General features: G+C 42.9%; 7 protein-coding genes across 7 annotated transcripts; 3 read left to right on the forward strand and 4 right to left on the reverse strand.

Annotated features, from left to right (window-relative positions):
- Positions 1-2,823: 2,823 nt before the first annotated feature.
- EV420DRAFT_1487002 (uncharacterized protein) lies at positions 2,824-3,740 on the forward strand (the record flags this gene model as incomplete). Its single annotated transcript, XM_060470472.1, has 6 exons — positions 2,824-3,042; positions 3,101-3,267; positions 3,328-3,478; positions 3,530-3,587; positions 3,652-3,683; positions 3,729-3,740. 6 exons carry the CDS (start codon positions 2,824-2,826, stop codon positions 3,738-3,740), a joined length of 639 nt encoding a protein of 212 aa, XP_060322669.1.
- A 25-nt stretch (positions 3,741-3,765) lies between these two features.
- EV420DRAFT_1667295 (uncharacterized protein) lies at positions 3,766-6,022 on the forward strand (the record flags this gene model as incomplete). The annotated part of the gene is made up of 1 exon (XM_060478997.1): positions 3,766-6,022. A coding segment is annotated over one exon (2,187 nt), but the record flags the coding sequence as incomplete, so codon positions are not given.
- A 3,869-nt stretch (positions 6,023-9,891) lies between these two features.
- On the reverse strand, positions 9,892-11,198 carry EV420DRAFT_1487004 (uncharacterized protein; the record flags this gene model as incomplete). Its single annotated transcript, XM_060470473.1, has 6 exons — positions 9,892-9,957; positions 10,019-10,174; positions 10,224-10,509; positions 10,567-10,600; positions 10,817-10,975; positions 11,033-11,198. 6 exons carry the CDS (start codon positions 11,196-11,198, stop codon positions 9,892-9,894), a joined length of 867 nt encoding a protein of 288 aa, XP_060322671.1.
- Positions 11,199-14,575: 3,377 nt separating this feature from the next.
- On the reverse strand, positions 14,576-15,918 carry EV420DRAFT_1487005 (uncharacterized protein; the record flags this gene model as incomplete). The annotated part of the gene is made up of 5 exons (XM_060470474.1): positions 14,576-14,614; positions 14,883-14,985; positions 15,064-15,254; positions 15,592-15,681; positions 15,733-15,918. 5 exons carry the CDS (start codon positions 15,916-15,918, stop codon positions 14,576-14,578), a joined length of 609 nt encoding a protein of 202 aa, XP_060322672.1.
- Positions 15,919-19,359: 3,441 nt separating this feature from the next.
- EV420DRAFT_1651833 (uncharacterized protein) lies at positions 19,360-20,755 on the reverse strand (the record flags this gene model as incomplete). The annotated part of the gene is made up of 5 exons (XM_060478591.1): positions 19,360-19,473; positions 19,525-19,854; positions 19,902-20,121; positions 20,180-20,292; positions 20,351-20,755. 5 exons carry the CDS (start codon positions 20,753-20,755, stop codon positions 19,360-19,362), a joined length of 1,182 nt encoding a protein of 393 aa, XP_060322673.1.
- Positions 20,756-22,614: 1,859 nt separating this feature from the next.
- EV420DRAFT_1487007 (uncharacterized protein) lies at positions 22,615-24,090 on the forward strand (the record flags this gene model as incomplete). The annotated part of the gene is made up of 7 exons (XM_060470475.1): positions 22,615-22,749; positions 22,803-22,882; positions 23,248-23,276; positions 23,393-23,446; positions 23,549-23,696; positions 23,786-23,798; positions 23,908-24,090. 7 exons carry the CDS (start codon positions 22,615-22,617, stop codon positions 24,088-24,090), a joined length of 642 nt encoding a protein of 213 aa, XP_060322674.1.
- A 482-nt stretch (positions 24,091-24,572) lies between these two features.
- On the reverse strand, positions 24,573-25,922 carry EV420DRAFT_1487008 (uncharacterized protein; the record flags this gene model as incomplete). Its single annotated transcript, XM_060470476.1, has 5 exons — positions 24,573-24,662; positions 24,783-24,840; positions 25,208-25,406; positions 25,558-25,671; positions 25,829-25,922. The coding sequence occupies 5 exons, from the start codon at positions 25,920-25,922 to the stop codon at positions 24,573-24,575; spliced, it is 555 nt and encodes a 184-aa protein (XP_060322675.1).
- Positions 25,923-26,849: the final 927 nt, after the last annotated feature.

Raw genomic sequence — 26,849 nt, forward strand, 5'->3', positions numbered from 1 at the left:
CGACCTCACAGGAGGAAGCAGTCCCAAGTACGGTACGCTCTGGATTTCCCTTGCCTCGAATACTCACCAAAGTGTTTCGTAGTGGCGAACAGTCTAGGCCACGGATCATCGGTGCACAAGGGAATCATGATAGGCACGCTCTGTTTCTCGTGGAAGAACGTAGATTGAGAGGGAGAAGAACAACGTCGGGGCTGGAGATTGACAAGTCGGGGATGGAGGGAAGCGGTAAGCTCTGCTTTCCTTTGCCACAAAATTGATCCAAGCTCATCCAAGTGTTTCGTAGAGGCAAACACGGTCTGGGGAGCGGTGCATTGGTGCACGAGGGATTTACAATGGATGCAGGAAAGCGTGTAAGCATCATATTCGGAGCTGTGAGAGAATGGACGAAGCCTATGAAGCAACGTGTTTTCCTCCCTCACAAGTAGGCGTATCATTGATGGCCGTAAAAGAGGGTTTGCCCTGCAATAAAAACGCCTCTTTCCTCGGTTTAGGAAGACGCAGAGACTACCTGCAGGAATGAAGTGTCAGTTATAGCCAAGACGTCAAATGAATAAGGCACGTACGGCGGATACCAGTCTAGGAAAATAAAGACGACTTCTCCTTCGCCAATAGCCCGATTGATGGGATTGATTCCTTCGTGAGGTAGAGCGATATGCCTGATACAGCCTTGCAGTGTGTCCGTCCGTCCAATCTGGCTGAGATTGATCGTGTATCGATTCAGTTGATGATGGTGCGGAAGAAACAGAGCAGCGTCAAATGCAGGTCGCTAGCCGGATTTCTGCATGCACAACCGAGCTTTAGACTAGCTGTACATGGCGCTTGTGCAAGCACTTGATAAGCTTGTGAGGAATACGATGCCAGCGAACACTTGAAGGTGACTAACGATGGACTTTGGTAGGTCGTGACTTCAGCATCATAGGAACGTGCCGGGGCTGACGAGAGAGCCGTCTTCCCTATCTGCACGCGTCATGCACCTCGTGATGGTAGTATCATGACTGTAGAAACGAGCGGTAATCGACTGTGACTGAACCACGTATGACCAGCCTCGAAATTCCTATCTGTCAAATCCCCACGCCATAATCCTTTCCCTTCTTTCTACCACGTTGGAGCATGCTCTTCGACACAGGCGGTGATCCCCATATCTCGACGAATACAGTGCAGATAGCATATATCGCAGCAACAAAGGTCGCGAGGTGATGAGGAGAGATTACAAAGGCGAAAAGTTGAAGCTAGCGAGCAGAGTGAAGTCTTGAGCAAAGACAGCGCGCTCCAACGTTCTCAGGCTGAAGATAGGCCTCCGAGGATGGTAATACTGGTGGAATATGGTAGCCAAAGCAGGGTACGAAGATGGCATTCTGCTCCAACGAGCAGTCGCTATCCTTCCTTGCCTGAAGAAATGACATGTCAGATATGGACGTGGGAGTCAAGATGATAAGATACGTACCATATGTTTCTCTAGCAAAAAGAATAACTTCTTCTTCTCTTGGCTCCGCAGCGTATCCTTGACTGCATAGATGGACGAATATCGGGGATATAGGCGATGGGGTAGTTGTTGTGATCATAGCAACTCTGCGGTACGTGTATCGTATCACGTAGGAGGCAAAGATGTGAGTAGAGAACTCAATACGTGGTTTCAGGATCCATTCGACCTCTGAGCGACCGTTCCTGCTGACACTGGGCTCCAAACCAACTGTCCAGGGTACTTCATCGTTAGGTTGAGCCGGCAAGCTGAAAGTCATCATGCAACCGCAGACGACGCCCATGGATTCGTGTTACGCAGAGATGTTCGATGGTCGAGGGGGACCGGCAAGAAATCTTGATACGCCGTCACTTGGTAGGAGCTCGTCTAGAGTTGTAAACACAGACACCGTAAAAACAGGACTATCTGGCCGGTCCTTAGTAAGAAATGGAGATAAAAGAGAACGCCTTACATAGTTTGCAACACCACAACGCAAGAAGGGAGACAACACGACAATCGTCTGGGTCGTACGGTATCCCACCATTGCGCGACATCCAAAAAAGATGCATTGGGGAAGGAAGGGCGCTCCCTGCGTCGATTTCCGATGCTGTTCCGCCATTTCCCGTTCGCTGAGCTATGTCGACTACACCCTTCAAGGCTAGCGATGTTGCGACTTGGGTGAATGAGCCTATTGTGACGATGATTGCTGTAGGAAGTCTGGTGGCCAAGGACACGACTGGGGGCGGCTGATGGGCAGAATTAGAGTGAGTTCGTAGATTTGTGGATCGAGGCCGAGACGTCCAACACGAGGAAAGTAAGTGCTATCCTTCCCTGTTGATGACAGTTCCCTTTGCCGCTGTCGAGGGCCAGACGGACTACAGTCGTTGGAGAAATGCATATATTGCTTGTTGCCGATGAAATGGATAAGATGTAGAGCCGCGAACGCTTCGAGATTGAGACACGAGGGTTCGTAGAAAAGCACTCTGCCACATAATGAGAACGTAACCCAGAGAAAACAAAAAATAAAGCAGGACGCACCATAGCACACAGTCCTTATTCACGGTAAGTAATTGCCCGACACAGTTACTCGCATTCAACCATCCTTGCCATCGCCTCGGATTCCAGAAAACTCCTGCCAATTTTTGGTCCACGAATCTACCAAAACAAGCAGCGCCTTCATCGAAAAGAAGAACAAGACAGCACGCAGCAGCGAAACGGCTTCACGCAGTGCTAGATAAACGATGGTGGCGGTGGAAAGCTATGAAGCGTGGGGAAACTTACATTGCCCCCATCAGATACATATCACTGCAACGTATTCCTTCCACTCGTACTCTCACCATCGACCATACAGCGTACTTCAAAGAATGCAAGCTCCATCCCAATCTCTCACCCAGTCTTCAAGTGCAGCGGTGGCTGCTCAATCTACAATCCTCGCGCCTCCAAATCTTGCTCCTGATGATACGGACTGGATTTCAAATGCCAGTGTCACTCTCAAGGTGCTTGCAGGTGCAGGTGAACTCGATCACACAGGCATCACAAAGGCAATTGCAAATATTGCTCTCCCAATTCTGGAGCTGGTTCAGGTGCAAATCTATGGCTATTTACATCAATAGGGCATACTAAAAAATTTGTGTCATCCAGAATAATAAGAAAGCCCGTGAAGATCTTAAGGACACTGTCAAGTACCTTGATCATATGCTTGGCTATGTCTCTGAAGAGATCAAGCTCCTTCGAGAGGGTCAATCCTTGACAGATGTTTCAACTCACCCACTGGCACACCTACAGCAAATGGGTGATGAATTTGTCAAGTCTGTCTTCACTTTTATTATTTGTTTAATAGCTTAGGAACTGATACCTGCTATCATCAGTCACCTTGGAGCTTTGAAGGATGATTTGAACAAGATCTATGGGAAGAAGGGGTTTCAGGCTACTATGAAGAAAATGTTTCAGAGAGAAGCTATTCTGGGACGTATCAACCAGCATAAAGAGTATGTCAAGGAAGCTCAAGATAAGCTTGTGGTATGTTTTTCCTTATTATAACTTGTCAAAAGTATTATTAACCTTTCTCAGGCAACTGCTGTTCTTTCAGTTACTAGACAAGTTGAAAATATGGATGCAAGGGTGACTAGTATTCATGATCATCTTGTAAATCTTTTTGATTACTGCATTGATGCATACTAATATCCTCATAGTTAAGTTCTTCAAGAATGACTCAATCTATCAAGTATGTTTCTGTATATTTTTTAAAGTATAATAGATCTCATAATAGTCTACTGATTAGTAGCCTTATGCTCTCTGCTATTCCACCACCACCACCTCTTATATTTAAGGGTCGAGATAGTTTAGTACAAGAGGGCACAGATAATCTCCTTTCTGACTCTCCTCGTCCTATTGTTATTATGGGATTTGGTGGTATGGGGAAAACATCATTAGCATTGAAATTGCTGGATGATGTAGCTGTAAAAAATAAATATGGAGCATGCAGATACTTCATTCCTTGTGATGAAGTTTGCAGCATTGAGCCTACTATTGGGATATTAATACAAACTGTAATGAGATTGATGGGGTTGCAAACTACCAGTGATCCTATAAAACAGCTATATGCTATATCAAAGCCAATGATCCTACTTTTTGATAGTTTTGAGACTATTTGGGATAAAAGTAATAATCAAAGTGTTCAAAGAGTTTTAGAGCAGTTGAATACTATAACACATATTACTCTGATGATTACTATGAGAGGAAATATTCCTCCTATAGACAATATTGACTGGCTGATATTACCACATAATGGTCTATCATCATTAGCTGAATCTTCATCATTAGAAGTATTTACTGCTATTTCAGGATATAGTGATAGTATAAAAACAGTCATAAAACTAGTTGAAAAGCTAGAAGGATGGCCATTAGCTCTTATGTTAATGGCCTATCAAGCTAAAATTCTTCATCCAGAAGTGCTTTTAGAGAGCTGGGATAAGGAAAAAATCTCATTATTAGAAAAACCAGGGGCTCAATCACATCGCTTAACAAGTGTTAATATTTCAATCAAACTCACCCTTCAATCACCATTGTTTTCAAAACCAAATATTTTCAAGGTGTTAAGTATGATATGCTATCTTCCTGATGGTATTCCTTCATGGAGAAAGATATTAAGCAAAATGCTACCAGATCTTTCAGAAAGAATTGGAATCATATCTAATTTATTACAATCTAAAATTATATATGAAGATAGCAAAGGAGGATTGAAAATATTACAACCAATTCAGGAATATCTGAAAGTGTATTTTCAGAAGCCAGATATATATATAAAACAGCAGTTTTGCATTTTTTATCTTAATGAGAGTAAACAATTTGAATTTTCAATTTCACAAGAAAATGCAAAATTTGGTTTATCTCATTTAAACAATTTTGAATGGATATTCAATGAGATTTTGATTAATTGTAATTCTGAGAAAGAATTGATAATGATTTATAATTTTTGTTACTTTCAATATATAAATATGAAATCAAACATACTATTAAAAAAAGTTATAACTATAGCAAAAAATCAGAATATGCAATATTTGTATGCTTTAGCAGCATTATTGTTAGGCAAAAGATTACATATGTTTAGTCAACAACGAGCAGCATTAGAGAAAGTAAATGAGGCAATGCAAATCTTTGAGACAATTGATAACTCTCTTGGAGTAGCACAGTGTTTACAAAGCATGGGAGGTATTTTAAAAATGATAAATCAATATACAGAATCAAAAATCAAGCTAGAGAAAGCAATACAAATATTTGAGACTATTGGCAAATCTCTAGGAGTAGCACAGTGTTTACAAAGTTTGGGAAATATTTTACAGATGATAGACCAATATTCAGAAGCAATAATCAAGCTGGAGAAAGCAATGCAAATGTTTGAAACTATTGGAGACTCTCTTGGGGAAGCACAATGTTTACAAAGCTTGGGAAATATTTTGCAAATAACAAATCAATATTCTGAAGCAAAAATTAAGCTAAAGAAAGCAATGCAAATGTTTGAAACAATTGGAGACTGTCTTGGAGTAGCACAATGTTTACAAAGCTTGGGAAATATTTTGTGGATGACAGATCAATATTCAGAAGCAATAATCAAGCTAGAGAAAGCAATGCAAATGTTTGAGACTATTAGAGACTCTCTTGGCATAGCACAATGTTTACAAAGCTTGGGAGATATTCTGCAGATGATATGTCAATATTCAGAAGCAACAATTAAGCTGACAAAAGCAATGCAAATGTTTGAGACCATTGAAGACACTCTTGGAGCAGCACAGTGTTTAAAAAACTTGGGAAATATTTTGCAGATGACAGATCAATATTCAGAATCAAAAATCAAGCTAGAGAAAGCAATGCAAATGTTTGAGACCATTGGCAACTCTCTGGGAGTAGCACAATGTTTAAAAAGCTTAGGAAGTATTATGCGAATAACATATCAATATTCAGAAGCAAAAATTAAGCTGGAGAAAGCAATGTAGATGTTTGAAACTATTGGTGATTTTCTTGGAGTAGCACAATGTTTACAAAGCTTAGGAAGTATTTTGTGGATAACAAATCAATATTCAGAAGCAATAATCAAGCTAGAGAAAGCAATGCAAATGTTTGAGACTATTGGAGACTCTCTTGGCATAGCACAATGTTTACAAAGCTTGGGAAATATTTTAGGAATGATGAATCAATATTCAGAAGCGACAATCAAGCTGGATAAAGCAATGCAAATGTTTGAGACTATTAAAGACACTCTTGGAGCAGCACAGTGTTTAAAAAACTTGGGAAATATTTTGGGGATAACAAATCAATATTCAGAATCAAAAATCAAGCTAGAAAAAGCAATGAAAATGTTTGAGACTATTGGTAATTCTGATGGAGTAGCACAGTGTTTGCAAAGCTTGGGAAATATTTTGCGAATAGCAAATCAATATTCAGAAGCAACAATTAAGTTAGAAACAGCAATGCAAATGTTTGAAACTATTGGCAACTCTCTTGGAGTAGCACAATGTTTACAAAGCTTGGGAAATATTTTACGAACAACAAATCAATATTCAGAAGCAATAATCAAGCTGGAGAAAGCAATGCAAATGTTTGAGACTATTGGCAACTCTCTTGGAGTAGCACAGTGTTTAGACAGTATCAAATCTTGTCAAGCATATTTATAAAGAGACTTTTATAAATTCATTCATATTATCATATTACACTATATTATAGTCTTGACAATTGAATAGAAGGAAGTTGTAAAAAATAAGTGTATAGGTCAGAATTTAATAAATTCTTATCACTTAATTTCACTCTTAATGTCCAATAGACTCACACACTCTATTCAAGTAAGGAGTATATATGATCTCTTATAACATTTTAATAACATTTAAGGGATAGAGTATTATCTAAAACTAACTAACTCTTTAGAACATTAAGAGCAAGCCTTATTTTACTTAGATATAATCTACAACATTGAACAGAGAACCAGGATGTGCACTTGTCCACACCCTTATAGTCCATTGTTAAAGAGTATTCTTTGCTGCTGTGCAAAGCTCATTATGTCATCTATTGCTACATCCAGCATTTATGGTTGAAATTATGGGGCTGGTTGAAGGAACGATATGATACCCTCTCAGCTTGGTGACTGAAATTTGGACCATTTTTGTCTAGTATGCTAGACTTTCACTTTTCTATGCATCTCATACTCATTGATACCCAGGTATATGCATGCTGACAATACCTGGCAGCCACTCCAGTTGATGCAGAAACATTTATTGTTGTTATTGCTGTTTTCATAAATAATGTCAGTTGCTATTTTTATTAAAAAATCATTTTGGGCCATGTGAGCAGATGATATCACTAGAGCATAGAGCATCGATGCGACCACTATTGCCTTCCCTTCCCTCCTGCCCATCATCTCTCCCTTGTCTACAGTGTTCCCACCTTTATCCTCTATGCTATGGTCAACTGATGCATCAGTGATGACTTGAAAATGGCTGCTCTCCATCTCAAATGGCATGGCAAGGACACTGACACAAAGATTCAGCAAATTGTGGGCTTTCATATTCACACTCTCTATCGTATACAGACTCACTTTTGTAGGACAGGAGATGTTGCTAAGGCTAAGGTGCTTGGACATGGCATCCTTGGAGCCTTGTAAAGGCAGATGCAGCCTACCTTATTTCTCATTCCAAGCGAAATCCTGCTCTCTTTCTCGACGAATACCAGAAACTGTCAAGCACCAACTTGGATAAGCAAGGTCGAGCCTTAGTCTGTCACTCACACTTCAGTGAAACAGAACAAAGGTAGTGATGCAGACCAGTGTTGCTGTGACTTGGCTAAACTTGGCTCGGCTAGACTTATTCTGACTTTGGTAATTGCTCTTAGCCGAGTCGGCTTTAGCCAAAATTATTACCTGAGCTCAGGCTAGACTTTGGCTTTAGCCAGCTTGAGTTCAGACTAATGTATAAATAAGGCAATTGATAAATTAAAATGCATCATTGCCCTTTTCTAAGACAAGGCCTTTGATAAATGCCTGCATATCCTCTGGAATTGATGTCTGCTGCTTGATCAATAACTCCAGCTCACGAATCTCTGACATTTCATCTGTTCCCTCCATAAAATTCAAGCCCCACCCTTTTCTTACCGAGAATTTCAACATCTGTAGTGCTTCCATTGAATCAGCGCCTAGCCGATTCCGCCGCAGAGTATCAGTCTCTTTCCTACTGGAGAATACCCACTCAGAGGGCATGGCAGTGCCTTGTATAGGCAGAACATCTAGTGTAAATGAAAAGATCATTGGGTAACGCTTCTGATTTTCCTGATATAACCTATTAATACTAAAGACTAAGTAGCTGAATCGTTGCATGCTTACCTGCCAGAACATCAAAATTGATACATCACTTCTGATCAGATCCGAGAGATATCTTTCAACCTCAACATCAAGGCTGTGCCATGGTTCTGAACTGGTAGCATTAGCATGCCTGTCCAAATGTAAGATATTTCTAGTACGAGTAAGTGGGTTTCCTGAATCTGAGGTTGTTGGTGGCACTGGTGTGTGAAGATCTGGCATATTGTGGTATTTCTGAAGCTATCAAAACAAGTTAGGAAGGATCAATGATAAATGACATAAAGCTTGCACTGTATTTATAAATAGATTCTTGACTTCAAGAACTTCCTCTGGCAAGTTTTTCTAGAACCACTGAAGCTTGTATGCAGGATGGATGACTGCTAAGATGTGAGCAAAGAATTGAAAGCTAGAGAATGACATACATATTGCCAAGGAATAGATCGGAACATTGTTGACTCGATTACAATACTCGGCAAGTTTATCGAGGCCCTTCGCAATAATGTTGGCAGCATGGGGCATTTCCTTCTGTAGTTCCTCCCACGTTAATTGCATTGCTTCAAATGCTGGGATGGTGTCAGAAATGCATGGTGTCTTTTCACATGAGAGAATTTGCTGAAATGCATGTGGAACCTGGGAAGCAATGTCAGCTGGGAAGTTCCTGAATGAAAATAAGCACACAGCAAGTATATCTTTGAAATCAGAAAGAGCACCCCACTCTGCACTACTCAATTGATACTTATGAAATCCAGGAAAGTCTTGAGAGCTAAGGAAGCTATCAATTGCCTTTAATCAATGATGAGAGCAATACAAATATGATGTAAGGAGAGAACTAACTGGACGCAGATATAGAACACGTTCAATCATGAGCAAAGTCGATGACCAGCATGTAACAACATCTTACAGTAACTGAAGATTATCAATGTGCAGAGATTCAAGTATCTCTGAGAAAATTTGATGCCTTATAGATGAGCCACGAACCTGAAAAGCAAACATCAGACAGTCCAGAATTATAATGGGTCTATCTAAGACTCACAAGCCGTACAATGGAACGAGCAGTAGCAATCGGATCACATCTGCATGTGGCCATAAAATTTGTTGGTCATCCTGGTTGTGGAACAAACTTGGTATCATCATGGGCATAGTCAATATATGTGATAGCTGTCAAAACAGCCTTGCAAGCCAGGTTGACAATGTGGGTGAAGCAGCTGACAACAGTTAGAAAGGCAGAACAAGTACTGGAATGATTGTCATACCAGATATGCTGTTTGATTGCATCAAATTCAATTCCATGTTGCATTAGTAGCGTCTCCAGGAAAGCCATCATCATATCATTGTTTGATGCATTATCCAGGCTGATCCAACCCATCTGCAAACAATATAAACACTGAATAGTGATCATTGTACACTGGCGAACATACTTTAGACACAATTCGAAGTCAATCAACAATGAAAAGGAATGCTTGTGCCAGATGTTCTCCATCATGACGGCCAGGTACATGATGGAAACCAATCAAATCGGCTTGCAGAGAAAGGGTCAAATACGGATCACCACCATTTGGAGGATGGACCTCCTTGGTTTCAATCCAATGTGCTATGACAGCCATGAAGGGCACAAGGTTGGCATTTGACCACATGTCACATGTGAAGGAGATTTTACCTAAAGCGCCCTGCACATATCTGAGCTAAGAGGCTTCCAAAACCTTCAATATTGTACACACCTGCATTTCCTTGGAAAGCTGCTTTAAATGATCCTCCCATATTTCCATAACTCGCTTCCAAATCTGTGTTCGGCAGGGAATATCATCATCGGTAAGCTCCTCGCGAAGCATCAAGAATATGCAGCAGAGCTCTGGAGACTCAACAACATTGAAAGACTATGATCATCATTAACGCTGCAATCTGATTAATGCAAGGAAAGCCTACCTGGTCATTGCTAACAATAAAAGCAACCAATGCATCAATGAATGCTTCTAAAGAGAAGCCTGGCACCTTGTCAAACCCACTAGGCAAGCTTGAATTCTGTTTCGAGTCCTGTCCCTTTGACTCCCAATATGCGGTGACAGAACCCTCAGCTTTGTCTGCTGTAATCTTTACCTTGAGTCTGTCACATGCCTCTACCCAGAGTCCCAGGTGCTTCATAAGGAGGTGGTGCTGCCAATTGCTTGTGGATGTTATTGAGTGGCCAAATGACGTTGACTTCTTCTGTGCACTAAGTATACCAGCATAGAGTCAGTATTACTTTGCATGTAGAAAGAACAATACTCACCAGCAAAAGATGCAGTGTACTCGATCTTCACGCACTTCGTAGAAGGGGCAAAGGTCAGGTAAATTAGGCATCTCAGCTGTCGTACACTTAGCATGTCAGCGCCTTCAGTTGCTCTTTGGAGTTGCAGCTACTGGCCGCAAAACAGGCATAGGTGTGGCTGGGGTTGATGGTTCAGACAAGTCTTTAATGTTGAAAGTTTTGGCACCAGAGAACTGCACATTATGCAGAGGTTGAGCATGTCTGGAACTACATTCAGGGGTGGATGTAAATGGGTTGTCATCATCAGGATCAGGCTGATGCCTATGTTGGTGAGCAGATTGCTGGGGCACAGGCGTTACAGGTGGCGGAGGTGTTGGAGGTGTACCATGTGATGTTGGAGGCTGGCTGGCTGGAGCTGGACTATGGTGTTCTAATTAACATACAGATATAAGTACATATGGCAGCCGTTGAAGATAGAAATACATACCTAAGCCTGGTATAAAAAACCGCGGATTCAATGTGCCTCCTGGATGTATGGTAATGGTCTCAGTTGGTCCAGGAGCCTCAGGATCAGCACCCGTGTCATTGGGGACCACTGTAGGTTCAGCATCTGCACCATGTCCTTTTCTGCGAGGACGTCCAGGTGGTGCCATTAAATAGACAAGTAGATAGAAAGGGAGAAAAGGAGATGGGTAGGTCAATGGGACATGCTATGCTTGCTGAGAGAGGTATTTAAGGAATTTGTGCGATGCAGGGTGGCAAAATAGAAGGTGTATATTCTGTTAACCAGTATACAGAACATTTGTAAATTACAATGACACCAGGCGACTACCGGTACCTATGGGGGCTTCAATGAGCAGAGTTAGACCAAATAAAGACTTAAATAATGCACCCTCCTTGTAATATTCACTTGTTCTACCATCTTTCACCCTGAAACTGCCTTGAGGCCTTGCTTGAGCCTTCGGCTAGGATTTGCCACAGCAGAGATGAAGAAAGCATGTTGATGGCCACAAAAGCATGCTTCAAGATTGAAAACTGGTGGTAATTTGTTTCTATGTTGTAGGGATGTTGAGGGAATGATGGTAAGTGAAGGAGGAAGTCAAGAATGAAAGTCGGTTATTGATGACCAATTTGGTCATCGATAACCAGCTAAGTCAGTGAAAAGGCTGGCTGTGGGCACCTGTGGAATAGTGAGCGGGCTAAAAGGCGAACCTCAAAAACCCACACACACACTCACACAACTACACAAACTACAATCACCCTCGTAAGTTCTAGGGGGAGCGATTATTTCTAATGCGATCTGACTATACTTCAATATCTCAAAGAGTTTCTCTTATTCTCAGCGCTCTTAGCAAAGCTAAGCTTTCTCTAATGAATCCCTAAGTCTAGGAACTTTTACAGGAAGGTCGTTCACTGGCACAATGCAACCTTCAAGGCAGATTTGAGTTAAAATACACAAGGAACACTAATCCCGACAGTAACAGAGGCAATACATGCCGAAACTTTAGTGAGCTCGCTAAAAGAACACCACAGGCAAGCACTGACTTAGCCTGCTCGCTACACAACTGTATGTAGGGGTTCTCCAACTAACTCCAGCAGGTTATCTCGACTCAAGAACACTTCAGAAGTGCTTGGAAACAGATTCAGAAATGGAACTTCGAACAGAACTGACACGGAACAGACTGAAACAGAACAGAACAGAACAGATCTCAGATTCCCACTTCAATACATTCTCCGAACAGACTTATCACACTTAACTGAACAGAAACAGTGTCACTGATTCGTATTCACTCTGACTAAGTTCTCAAAAGTCTTATCAAAAGGGTATCTCGTATTTCTCTGAGTGAGCTCGCTAATTCTATGCAAAGCTCGAAGTCACAAACTGATCCTTTGTTACAGTACCACCTTCAACACGTGCACAGGAACTCGGGGGCTCGAAACTTGGCTTCTACCTACTGTAACCAGCCTACTTATACTACAGGGGAATTAGAATTACAAACGTCGCACAGTACCCAGACTCCTACATGTGTAGCACGTTGCCACCACTGCCTTACTGAGCATCCAAGTCGGACTTCCCAGTTTTAGTCTCATTTCTATAGTGAGCTCGCTAAACGCATGCCAAGAGATGCTCTCCTGACACCCACAGGCTTGTTCTCTAGCAACTGACAGGTCTAGGTGCACGGAACTATCAGTCCTGGCATATGTCGTTCAAGACTTCTTTCTTGGATTCACAGAGGCTTCTCGTAGACATGGCAACAAGTGAGTCTTCTAACAATGGGACTCAGAACAATGGGATGTGGGCTTGTGGACTTCAGCTGAAGCCCATTGCCCAAGTTCGTGCTGGTGATAGCTGTTATCTTGCTTAAGGATTTCCCTGGATTTTCAGGTACAACGCGTCACAGTTAGCGAGCGTGCTAAGTATTCTCAGTGTCACTGCAATCTTCAAAGTTTTATCTAGCTCCCATGAGCGTGCTTGTAAGTTAGAGCCTAAGGCATTGGGTATAGGGTTTGGCCTTCTCATCACGCATGCCTGTCAGGTACAGTGCCGTGACTAAGTCCTGTTTAGAATCCCATTGCTTCTTATGCCATAAGTTATATTCCATATCATTGCACCGTGTAGCATTAGTGTTGACACATAGTTTTAGTCTGCTCGCTCACTATATCTCAGTATGCATGTAAAACACTTTAGATTGCAAAATTACATGTGTAAATAGGCTGCAGTTGCAACATCAGCTCAAGCCGACTCCAAACGGGGCTTGAGCTCAGAATTAGCCTGAGCCAATCAAAGGCTCAGACTCAGCTTAATCCGGTTCAGCTACATGACTAAGCAGCTTTTAGCTGAGCTGTGGCAACACTAATGCAGACTGCATAAAGATGTCAGGACTTAGATAGTTGTGGAACTTGGAGTTCAGATAAGAGTTGGGAGTATATAACCTTAGCTAAAGCTGAGGTTTAGGCCCACAGCTGAGGCTGCTTAAATACAAGTTATGGTAGAGTAATAATAACTATGCTACTATGATTCCATGATAAAGAATGAGTGTCATATATCCAATGGTGAGTTGCCAATGAAAGGACTATCCAATGGTGAGTGGCCAGCGAGATGAGCGAGGTTCTGGAAGAGTGGTGCCCTTGTGGCTGGGACTCTGCCTGAGTAAGAATGACTGAACTCATCCACTGCGAACCAGGGATCAAGTGATGCAGAAGTGAATATTGATGATCGGAACAGTGATGTGATGATGGGAGATCAGAATGTGATGCAAGGGTAGTGGAGTAGGTTACAAATGAGCTGGATAGGGGTTAAGGAGTGATGATGAGGGTTGGATTACGATTGAGGAAGAATGATGTGAACCAAATGACTAAAGCAAAAAATAGGGGTGAATTCATGACAGAAATGACTTGAATGATATCGCCTTGTCCATGCTTCACTTACCACTATCCATAATGATTTCTGATGTGCTGGCTTCAGTGTCAAATGAATCGAGAAAATGGCTAAAGAATGATGCCCTGTCAAACATGCAAGCTTTGTTCGACAAATTTCCTGGTACCCAGTCTTGTATCTCTTGTGCATGGATGAAGTTTTGAAGGACGACTGAACATATGCAAGGCTGTTTGCCTGGGCACCCAGAGGTCAGAGAGCACTTGTTAGCCAGCCATTTGTTCGGAAGACACAGTTCTCTATGTGTGCAACAATGGCATTGGGAGAGGGAATTGTTGCTTCAAAGGTTGTTGAGGGTTCGTTTGACTGAGAGAAGTTTATTGTGTACCTCAGAGATGATGTGGTGCATACTGTAACTGCTGTCACAGTGCTTGATCACTGAATCCTGATGCTCTCTCTAGTTGCCATACACCAACCAATATCCAGCACCTTGCAGTGTTCTAGTGATGGACAATGCTCGCATACACCATTCTGAGGAAATTGAAGAACTTGTTTGTGCATATGGTATGTTGGTGGTATCAGTCCTTTGTCAGATATGTTGAATTGACTATCTCCAGGCTGTCATATTGAATATTTACCATCATATTCACTGGATTACAATCCTATTGAGCAGGCCTTTTTCATTATCAAATCCTATTTACGGCATCAAGGTATCGCATTTTTTCAGTCCAAGTTCCAGTACTATGAATTGTATCTTGCTTGTGAAGTGATAACAGCTGAAATGACATATGGATTCTTTCATAATTCTGGTTACTATGTTGAGTAGAAGCTACAATATTGGCATGATGTATGAATACAGTGAAGCATAACAATCATTATGAGCATGAAAGCAATTTATAAAAGCAGTGATGAGCTCGGAGCAAGGTTTGAAAGCAAAGACAAAGCAAGATAAAATACACACATCCACATCAAGATTGTACTCCCATGACCACCTCTCCTGTGCATCATGAATGTCTCCTATCTCTGCCAGATCTAGCTTGACCTTCTCTGTCAAAAGATCATCACTGAGGAAACAGAGCAAATGGGGACCAGTGATTTTGAAGACCATCAATTTAAAGCAAATGTCATCAGTCAGGGCATACCAGGTACAGAACTCATTAAGGCTTATCTTTGCTGCCAAGATGTTGGTTGATATCTCTGCTAATGGCATAGCCCATGTGGGAGCAAGTTCCAGAGCTGAACAAATGCCCAAGACATCACCAAGACCAGGCAATATGATGCTGACAGATAGGGGGCTAGATGCAGTATGTTTATGGAGGTTTGCATTCTGTTGCTTGAGCAAGGCAAGGTCCTCTGGAGATCATGATAAGTGAAACATGTTGCTGTCTGGTGGATTGTTCTTGTCAACGCCATCAACACCCTTAATCTAGCTAAATGAGCATAGTCCTATTGCATAGGAAAGCATAATCATGTACAATAGCTGCTGCCCAGGTCTCAAAGTGCACAGATATCAATGCAATGTGCTTTCCAGAGCTTGCATCAACCCAGCAATACTTTGACTTGCATGCTACATCCTCGCACACAGTCTCAGCCTGGATCTCTCATGTGGTGACCTCTTGCCCACCTAATGCACTATCAGAATATCCATCAGAGACAAGAAATGAACTCACTGTTTTCTGTCTCTTCTTTGGGTGACCATCTCCATGTGAAGGCTCCTGCTCTATCTCATTATCTGCCATCGCATGCCGATTACTATCATCCTAATGCAAGAGTTGAACAACTGAACATGCGAGAAAGTCAGAATCACATACCTCAACCTGTGTTATCTCCAAAATAACTTCCACCTGCTTTTGCGTCAGCTTTGAGGCCTGCTCAATCATATCACTGTAAGAGTCGGAGTGGTCAAGGCTGATACCCTTGTTGCTCATGTGCTTGATTGACCAGGTAGCCAAGAATGTTTTCACACATAGTTGTCCACCAATGACATGAAAGTCCATTGTAGCATCATCCTGGCAAATTGACTTGATCACCTTTTCAAGAACTAATGCAAAGTAGTCATGTTCATGCACATAGAATACACCTGAGATTGCTTTTGGCTTTGAGTGCAGACAGCCTCTTTGCCCAGGGATGGGAGGTGCTGGCAAGAGGATAGAAAATAATGTTGAATCCAAGGGGGTTGTGGGCCATCAGCCCAGCACATCTGGTTGGTCAGTTGGTTGGCCAAAAAGGTCACTAAAAATAATTTTGCCATACCGACCAAAATAGCATATGGGCATCCCATATTCAATGATAACTCCCAATTTACATCTCAAATGACCAAAAGCAGCTCCAGAACCCGAGATACACTGAATTCTGTTCTGCCATTTATCAGCACAGCAATTAGTCAGATGGGTTTGGTCATAAAATATTTTCTTCTAACCATCTGCCACTTTTATGTCGGGTTTTGTCTCCTGGCTTTGCCTACATATAGGCATGAGATGATGTATATATTCAGTATCTGATTGTCAGGGATAAATATTAGGAGTAGCCAGGTCCTGCAGCATTTGATAAAGTATGACGAGGGAAAATATCATGTAGAGACCAAGGTAGAGATGTGCAAAAGGACAATGGCCAAAAATCTCAAGTGATATGTAAGCTGTATTAGTCACAGAATCTATCCTTTATGGGTATGTTATTCCCACATGGTTGGTCAGTTGGTTGGTGGAGGGCTTAAAAATAATATCGACCTGATATGATTTTCTTAACTTTTACTACCCCCTTGGTTGAATTGTATTCTCTTGCCATCATTGAATGCCAAGTCTGATGATGGTATAGTGAACCAATAGTAGCTCAATGAAGAGGGCAGCTTTCTGTCTGCCTACCTGATCCAAGATCATCCTAAGATTCCGTGTCATCATCACCCGAGACAGACATATTGAGAAATAAAGGTAGAGAGAATCACAGGCAAGGGAGAAATGATGGGCAGGAGGGAAGGGAAGGCGACAGCAGTCATGTCGATGCCCTAGTGATGTCACCTGCTCACATGGCCCAAAATGATTTTTTAATAAAAATAGTGACTGACATTATTTATAAAAACAGCAATAATCAGAGACATCATTTCTTTCCCAAATTGCCTATCAATTCTTCCACATCAGTCAATGCCAGCCTCCAGAGCTAAAGAAACACCACTGGTGAGATACAACTCTAGACTAGGTCTTGCACTCGTAAACATGCATTTGGCCAACATGATCCTTTAACTTCCTTTGCAACTTCCTTTGACTATTGCCACACCTTTATCACAACATCTACATGCGTCAATATGCCTATCTAGTCATGATCTAGGACCTGGTTCAAGGCACTCCATGGCTCTTTGTCTAGAAACACGTTGGTGACACTTTGATACTCCACTGTCAGCATGGAGAAGGGATGCTGCTGCTGCACACAGCATTTCAGATGTCCATCTTGATTCAGTGGAAAGCTGAATATATCAATGGCCCACTCATGATCTTTGATGGGGGTTTCTGTGCAAAAAGCCTAGATTGTTGTTTTGAGTTGGTGGTTCTTAGTAGTACTTCTTACAGCAGATAATGTGAGCTTTTTTATGTGGTGTTGCACTGTATCCAATCTTCATTATCTCTGTCCAATTACTACTCCCATGTCATGGGACATGCTTTGTCCTCTCCAACCTCATCCAGCTTCATGTTTACAATCTCTCATTACAATACTATCCTGATGCTGTTCAGCTCAGGAAAATTCTTGAGTTAGCCAGGATACACTTCGAGTTTTAGGACTGTCTGAGACCATAAATAACATGCAATCATATTTATATTATCGGCACATCAAACACCTGGATTCCTGCTACATCAAAATATGCTGTTCATCATAGACATGAATAATATCTCTCGCCATCATGGAAGCACACAACTCTTGAACTGTATTCCCAATATCCTTTGCAACTTCCTCTGACCCTTGCCATGCTTTCACCACAATGTCTATGCACCTCAATGCACCCATTCAGTCATGGTCTAGCACCTGGTTCAGGGTGCACCAAGACTCCTTGTCCAGAAATACATTGGCAACACTATGATGCTCCACTATCAGCGTCATATACCGAATCTTTGATGTTTCCTCCCTGCCTAGTGCCCTGACCCACCAACACATCACCCTGAGAACATCAGTAAGTTAGCATCTGTATGGTAAGCATGAGACCATGCCAATCATGCAAGTTATACCAGTATGCACATGTATGGCATTATAAAGTACCTGCATAATTTTATACACTCATGTATAGCTAATTATACCTACTATGCACAGCTATACATGTATCCAATGTTGTGTCTATCAATGCATGGCACTATGCTCCCATGGTCACTGCTTTTGTATATGGCCTCACCACTGGCACTGGCTTACTATGCACACTGGCTTTGGATAGTAGCAAACATTCTGATATTATATTTGAAAAGAAGACTACAAGACTGTAACAAGTATGTGGCAAGTCATCCTAATACCTATACCACCGATTCTGAGACTACCACTGAAGAGATACTAGCTGAGAGTTCAAGAGGTTAGTGCAGTTCAAAGGTTTGAAGAAACGGTGCAACAAACCTTAGTCTGACAGTTCAATATCATCAGGGGACAGCGGCTTGGTTCCATTGTCGCTGCTTGCACCTCCCGTTGCTTGCTCTAACTGCACAGCTGTTGCTAAGCCCTTTTTCTTGATAATGACCTCAGCACGGCAAAAGATGTCATCCCATTTTTCTGCCATGAGAGCAGAGGTGCGAGGATAATAGAAAGATCATGCCTCTTTCCCCCCAAGGATTGTCCTTGAAGCTGTCGGGTGTGTTCTTCGCACCTCGTCATCCATTACTGCTTGTACTTGCACTGTTTGTAGTAAGAGAGTTGAAACCATTTCACCATAGCATAAGTGCATGTCTGACCTATATGCACTGGGATATAGGAAGCCAACATTGTGAGATGATAGGAGGACTCACCGCTGCACAAGTCAATGCCATAGCTCCAGCCAGATCTCCGTAGTTCCCTCCATTCTGCTGTGAAGTTGCTGTGTGTTGGGATTTGCAACTTCAAGCTCATACTAGAAGATTCCCGAAGCTTCAGCTTACTCATTTGTCACAATACTTAGATATATTTAGTACTTTAGGTAGAATATTCTAGATACTTTTCATAGTATATAAGGAGCTCATTAGGAGCTCTTGTAGCTAACAATTAGGTATTATTCCTACTGCAAGCCTCCCACTGTTAGAGTGCCAACACTGTGAATACCATATTCACATGAAACATGAATACATCAATCACAAGCCATCCATGGAACACTCCATGGTTTTCCTGTACCTCATCTCAGCTGCTTGTAAGATGGCACAACTGAACGTTCACATTACTGTCTTATCAGGAGACTCATATAAAAACCAGAATGAAGCCAGCATGTCTTGAACCCAGTCAGATCAACTCTCAACTGTATTGTACTGCTTCATGTCTTCCTGAAGCCAAAGGTTATCCATGCAAGCCATGGCATACTTCCCAATTTTTCTCCTATAGGTTTGCATAGCAGACATTGCCTAGATGTAGGAATGTGTAAATAGCTTGATCAGAGGACAAGAATGACCTACCACATGATAGATGGGTGGATGATCTACTCGCTTGATGGTTTTTCCTTCATACTGCACAGTTTCTTGTAGGTTCTCGAAGAATCGGATCCATTCTTGGGCAACCACATTCTTGAACTCAGGATGATTGTTCGAGGCAAATGAGTCACTAAGGGTTGTGCTCCAGTCGATGATGTGAGGGATGACCTTTTGCTGCCAGGTCTGGAGATGATGAGAGGAGAGAGGTAAGTCCTTATTAGTCCACTGAGTCCATGCTTTTGCTGGTTTCTTCTCATGCTCCTTCTTGTTGATTTCAGCCACTGCTGCAGGTTGTAGAACAACTTCATGCTCTTTCTGGAGAAGCCATTAGCAGCTGTACTCTCTGATAGATGAAATCGAACCTTGATTTCACTCTTATGGCCACCTTTCGCTGCCCTGGCTGCCAATGTGGCTTTGTGTGCTTCCTCTTTTTCTAAGACTCCACCTTGGTTGAACTGGGTCTCAGCAGCACCATCCATGAAAGTAGTAGATGCCAAGGCACCAGGCTGCATATATACTGCCTCCCAATTCTTGGCCAATCCTCCGACAGTGCTCCCTTTACTACACTTTTGAGGCTCGACTCTGTGAGAAGGCTATGCAGTGAGCCAATTTATTTATCGTGTATGCAGCGAGGACTTACCTATCATCTAAAGAGCTAGTTTCTTTATGCTTAGCAGCAATCCTTCCCTTTGACACTCCAATGACAGTGGGAGGGACTTTGTGTACTGCATTGATTGACTCCCTTGCAATATGCTTAGCTCACTGTAAGCAATCCTTTAGCCAAGTAGAAGGTTACTAATAAATCACATACTTTAGCCTTCTCCGCCTTTAGTGCTTGCTTGTGTCGAGCTATAGTCTTCTTCTGATCAATCATTTGCACCCTCTTCCACTCATGGAATGCTGTGAGTTCAGCTGCATCAGCCTCTGTGAGATTGTGGGTACTGCTATCCTCCAAGTCGGATGAGGGTTGGTAGGCCTTGTCACTGTCATCATCAGTGTCATCTTCCACAGCTAAACCAGGTTCTGAATGGCCTTCACTATGGTCTTCAGCATCAACATCCATGAGACCCTCTGAATTGGTGTCTGGTGGTGCAACTGGTGGCAGTTCAACCGCATCATAGGGATCCTCCACAGCATCAGCATCCTCTGCACTGTCCAAGCTCATGCCTATTCCGGGTGGTGGACTTGCCATTGAAGATTGAGGAGCACCCAGCATGTTTGTGCTGAGAGTGGATGGCAGGACTGATTCTTTACTCTCAGCAGGGATCACGTAGCGGCTACTGTGTCAGGGTGGGTTTGGTAAGTCTGTTATCTCGAGATCAGGGCATAGAGAATGATGACTCTTCACTGCAGATGCTTCCTTGTCCTCAAAGGCAGCAACTCTTGCTTGTGATACCTTTCTCTCCTGCTGCTTCTCTGCTTTTTCTGCAGCTGCTTTGTCCTTCTTTTCTTTTGCCAGCCTCTCCTTCGCCTCCTTCTGTTCTCATATCTGTTCATGAGTGCATCTCTGTAGTTCAGGAGGTATCACAACCTGGCATGCATGGGTTGTGGAATGTTCCAGCATTGTCATAGCAGAGTGAAGATGACGGGAATGTCACAAGGAGTTTTAGCTTAGGAGAGTGGAACTTGGTTGATTTTTTTTGCCTGGTTGGGTAAGCTGCCTTGCATTTCAAATTACCACTCTGCCTCTTACCATTATGCCTTGCAAAGTATCCAGACATGTTACTGACTGTATTACTTGTCCATACCAGTGTGGAAAGACCTTTATCTTGCAACAAGGGTGTACGCAGCACATTGTGATCCACAGGCAGGATCCCAGCCATCATTTCTCCATGCAGACCCCTACCATGATATCAATGACTCCTCCAGCTGATTCGGGTCATTGCTCTCCACAAATTGATCACTCATTCCTTTTGGAACATGATGATGATGACCTTGCCCACCATGAAGATCCTGAGTCTAGCAGAAACACTATGCAGGGCTCAAAGAAGTTCCATCCTTATTTAAATGGTATAAGTGTCTAGCCACCCTCATGAAGAAACATGGGGCTCATGTTCCTTCTCTAGGTATTCCTTGCAATGCAGATGGCCAGGATTTGCCACCAAATTCCCCACCTCCCCCACTGCCATCACGGAGTGAGAATCCATGGTCCTCCTTTGACAATGAAGTTCAATTCCAGGTTGCTGACTTTCTGTTTCAGAAGGTTGAGATGTTGGGGAGAGATATTAATCACCTCATAGAGCTTTGGAATCTCTCGATGCTGGGCAGTGACACATCAGGGCCTTTCAGGAATCATGAAGAGATGTACAGTACGATTGATGAGATTGCACTGGGTAGCACACCATGGAAGTGCTTTGTCTGTCCTCCAGATCTGCATTTGTTAAGCACTAACTCGAACCTTCGCCAAAGCTGGTCTCTATCCTGTCACTCGCGTTCGGTGATTCAGTGTTAGAGAGGCGTTGGTAGATTGCAAGAAGTTAGGCGTCACTTATAGCGAAAGCAAGGAGCTTGTAAGAGTTAGGAGTATATAACCTTAGCCAAAGCTGTGGTCTAAGGCCACAGCGTAGGCTAGCTTAAATACAGGTTAGACTCGTGCTAAGAATAGTGTCTACAAGGGTGCATGCAGCGAGAAGTGTGTCGTTCAACGAATGAGGAGAGAGGACACTAAAAGAAGTGTACTCCCGACGAATGAGAGTAAAGAGTGCATATCACCTGCATCTGCGTGGGACTCCGTCTGAATGGGCTGCATCCCGTAGACCGCCCTCGACTGGCGGTCGACTCTCGTCCAACTACTAAGAAGCATGATGCCATCAAGAGAAGTGTGATGGCGCATGCGGGTCGCTGGTCATCTGGGGGCGGCAGCGTGAACTGGGGTGATGGCAGCCGGGTAACCGGGTAAGGAGTGTGCCGGCAGAATATCATGGGTCCGGGAGATAAGATAGGTAGGTCCGGGGTTCTGAGAGATAAGGATAAGATAAGATAAGAAAAATAGGGGTAAAACTGTAATAGCATTTGCCTGCATCTGCACCAGATTGGCAGCGACAGTCATATCAGGTGTGATATCATGATCCAGCTATGGTTATTGCAAACATGCTGGCAAATCCTGACTTTGCCCAAGAGTTCAAGACCACTCCATATGTTCATCTGGGACCAGATAGGCAGTGGCATTGGAGTGAATTCATGTCTGGAAACTTTGCATGGCGACACACAGTATGTTAAATTGGTATCATTTACACTGATGTTGCTCATGAAGATGCATATAGACTCAAATATATGAGACTGATCCCTCCACATATGGTGCCATGCTAGTACCTATCATTCTTGGCAGCGACAAGACAACAGTGTCAGTCGCAACTGGGAATGTTGAGTATCATCCAGCCTATATCTTTATCAGCAACATTTTTAATCATGCTCATCATGGCCATTGAAATGCTGTCATGCCTTTTGCGTTCTTGGCTATACCAAAATGTAAACCATCACTATCAGATGCCATATTCTTATACTAACCATCCACAAGCAGATTGCAAATACGACAATGATGTTGACTTTTGCAACTTCAAGTGCAAGCTCTATCATGCATCACTAGCCGCTATTCTCCATTCTCTCAAGCCAGGAATGACAACTCCAGTGGTTCAGCATTGCCCTGATGGTCATTTTTGGAGGACTATCTATGATTTGGCAGCTTATATTGCTGACTATCCTGAGCAGGTGCTCCTTGCTGGAGTCGTGTCAGGCTGGTGTGTAAAGTAAGGTCATCTTTGTATCCAACAAACAAGTCTAACTCTGCCCAGGTGTACTGCCTTAGCTTCAGATCTGAACATGCCAGCTGGCTTGCACTCTCATGAACATGCAGAAATGCTACAACAAGAATTCTATGATAACAGCACCTTGTTATGGGACAATTATGGTATATTGATGATGAAATCTGGGTAAGCATTCAGTTCTTGGGGTGATAAGTACAGTTCTCATGCTCTCACATAGCCATTTACTTTAGAATTTCCCTGAGCAGATATCTATGAGATGCTTACCTCAGATCTGCTTCACCAGATCATCAAAGGATCATTTAAAGATCATCTTGTAGAATGGGTTGGAGAGTATCTCGAGATAACAGTTGGTGCAGTGCGAGCAAAAGAAATTATGGATGATATTGACCAATGGTAGAGTACAATATTACCTTTTAATTACAGCTTTGACTAATGATATCATTGATAGCATTGCCACAACTCTGCCATTTCCTGGTTTACAGTGATTCCCTCATGGTCAGCACTTCAAGCAATGGACTGGCGACGACTCAAAGGCATTAATGAAGGTATGGCTTAGTGAATATTTTTACGGAACTAGAATAGCCTTGCTCATACACCTTGATAGGTCTATCTTGCAGCAATAGCAGACTACATGGACAACAATATTGTTTGCATGTTTGCTGCCTTTTTGGACTTCTGCTATCTTGTTCAGCAATCTGATATTGATGAGAGCACACTTCTCTCAATCTCAGAGGCTGTTGATCGCTTCCCACCTCATGCTGCAAGGAAAGGCCTTTGGCTATGCTAATCAGCAATTGAGTGGATTGCATATTCAATGCTTATTGGCAAAGGCACCTACTAGGCTACATATGGCTGGCATGCACATGCTTGGTCATACACTGCCACATCCTATTTCAGCTAACTGGCTCATTTTGAGTGCCAGGATCAGGTGCAGCTCAAATTTCCACCCCTGTGCTCACTGTGTAGGTGCATAAAAAAGCGGACTGGGCAGGAAAAACATATATATACATATATCACCTAACAGCCCAACGTCACGCAGCCAATATTGGCTGGATCCGTCAATGCAGGTTTGGATAACCTTTTATTTTGGGGGGCCAATCGTGCACATCTGAGAAAAACCTTACACCAAGAGAGAATTGAACACACACTATACACATCAAACATTGTCAAGAACAGGTCAATTAACCACTACACCACTAAGCCACATATACACAGAAAATTGGGTAGTATACATAGGGCTCCTAGCTCAATATTCCAGAAATAAAAAAATTAGGTACCCATACGCTGGGCACAGCAGGTGTGGGCATCGACGGCGGGCATCATGCATATCATCAACAGCAGCATTGCATCCCTGTACATCTAAATGGACGGTTTCCAGGCGGTCAGACACGACAGGACGTCCGTGGGATGGGGAAATGGGGCAGGGAGGCATCGGTGCCCTTTTTCATGGAGATGGCGATGTCCGAGGTGAAAAAGGACCTTGCCGTTAAATTCCCCAACATTGAAAAGGGGGGTGGAGAGGTCTGGGTGGTGGTGGCTATGTTGTAGGGGTAGTTATACAGTGAAAGGAGCGGGGATGGGGATGAGGTAGTGACGCCCAGCGACGAGAGCATTGGGGGCAGTAGCGCATAGCAGGGTCATGTTCCCCCACCCAAATAATGGGGGATGTACAACTCTGGGGTGGCTGGGGTGCGTGGGTGGAGCGGGGGAGGCCGATGTTGGATTTCAGCAGGGTGGGCGGCGGTGGGCGGGTGAATCGTCATATGGGTATGCTTGTGGGCTCATTCGTTGTGCCCTTGGGTCCTCCATTGACACCCAAAAGGGCATGGATATTGTCATCATTGTTCAGTGTCAGGATCCCAACCTTGTCCCACCATCCTGCTCGTCCTCTCCTGCCCTCCTACCTTTTCTGCATCTGTTCTCCCTCTGCATGAGCCCTCCCCAAGATGCTGCCATGGCCCTGCATCAGAGGAAAAATCCCTCCACCACTGTCATCGTCCTCGCCGTCCTGCTCAGTGTCGTTGTTCTCGTTGTTGGTTGTGCATTGTGTAGCACCTCCCACGGTGAGATGGTGGCCGATATGAGATCCCCGGATGGATTCCACTATATTGTAGCATGCGGAAGTTGTGGGTGATGGCGATTGGCACCGATGTCGCTATGGGGGATCATGGGTCGGTCAGCATAGGGATGGGGGTCACATTGGGGTCATGGCAGGGTGTGGGTTGGCAGCATCATTGTCATTGAGTGTAGTGACCTCCATGGCCATTGCCTGGGAGGTTGAATAGTACTGCCTCATTCGAGGGCTTATGTGGGGGGTGGTGGGCAGCAGGATGGATGCTATCTGGGGCTCTTGGGGCCACTGGATGCGCTGAAAAGACCTAAAAGAAAGTAATAAGCAATGAAAATAAATAAAACATATCTTGCTTCACAAATACAGCATTATTTACGGGCTACATGAGCGTAGAGATGACACAATGTGGGCAGAAAAGAAGCCCCACAGCCACTCGATCACTATGCAGATTTACAGTCTGGGGTGATCGAGCGAGCAGAATGCATGCTCGGGATGCATCCCCTCCTCGACTCTGGCACTCCGAAGCCCCGGAAATCATCGGAATACATTCTTATGACAGTGAGAAGTGCTTTTAGTGATTTTGTTTTATATTTTAATGCCTCAAACAGTGGTTAATATGCATTAAATTGTATATTAACCCCACTTTTAAACACTTGCTAGCATATACCTGTTGTATGCCATTCCCTGTACCATCACACCAACTCAGATGCACTTAATAAGCAAGGATATACATCGTACTATCCAACCAATGCATCCGATCCATGGCAATCTGTTAGAGTAAACCTTATTATTGACATTGTTGCTTGAGTGAAGCAATATACTATTATGCCGTGTTCTCATTTCATGTACGTTTGTCTGACCAAAACTCATTAGTGCTGGCATAGGTACATTTTGAAGCCAATAATAATCTAAATGAGTTTCTAACATGGTTTTCTCTGAAATTCACTCTAATTTGAATGTGTACTGTTTTATATAGCCCTCAAAAAGTGGTAAACATGCATTTTTCATCATCATTTACATGTAATGATCTATGAGATGGAAATTGTGGACAGATAATTTATTTATGAAGTGAAAATGAACTAATAGACACTACTCAGTGTAGTTTAGAGGGCCAGGGGAGTTGCATGGCAGTATAATTACAAGTTATCGCACTATGCACCCAAATTCACAGTGGTCTGGCAAACTCCAGAATCATTGAAATATTACTTTCTCACTTGTTATCTGTGTGCTACAGGGCTACAAGAAGGTACAGTAAGCATATGTAAATTTCATACACATGCTACAATAAAATCAAGGGCAATATACTGTCTACTATCTCCAAAATTCTGCCTGCTTTCAAAAATTGCCAGCCTACCAAAATGGGCATGATATATTCCCACAGTAAGTACATCCAAGCATGCGTGTACAAATCCAGCCAAAATGAGCCACGGGTGGGTGCAGAAGGGGTACCAGTATATCAAATATTATTTTATAGG

This window comes from Desarmillaria tabescens (genome assembly GCF_030435595.1).
Source record: "Desarmillaria tabescens strain CCBAS 213 chromosome Unknown EV420scaffold_106, whole genome shotgun sequence".
In the NCBI taxonomy this organism is placed as follows: Eukaryota; Fungi; Basidiomycota; class Agaricomycetes; order Agaricales; family Physalacriaceae; genus Desarmillaria; species Desarmillaria tabescens.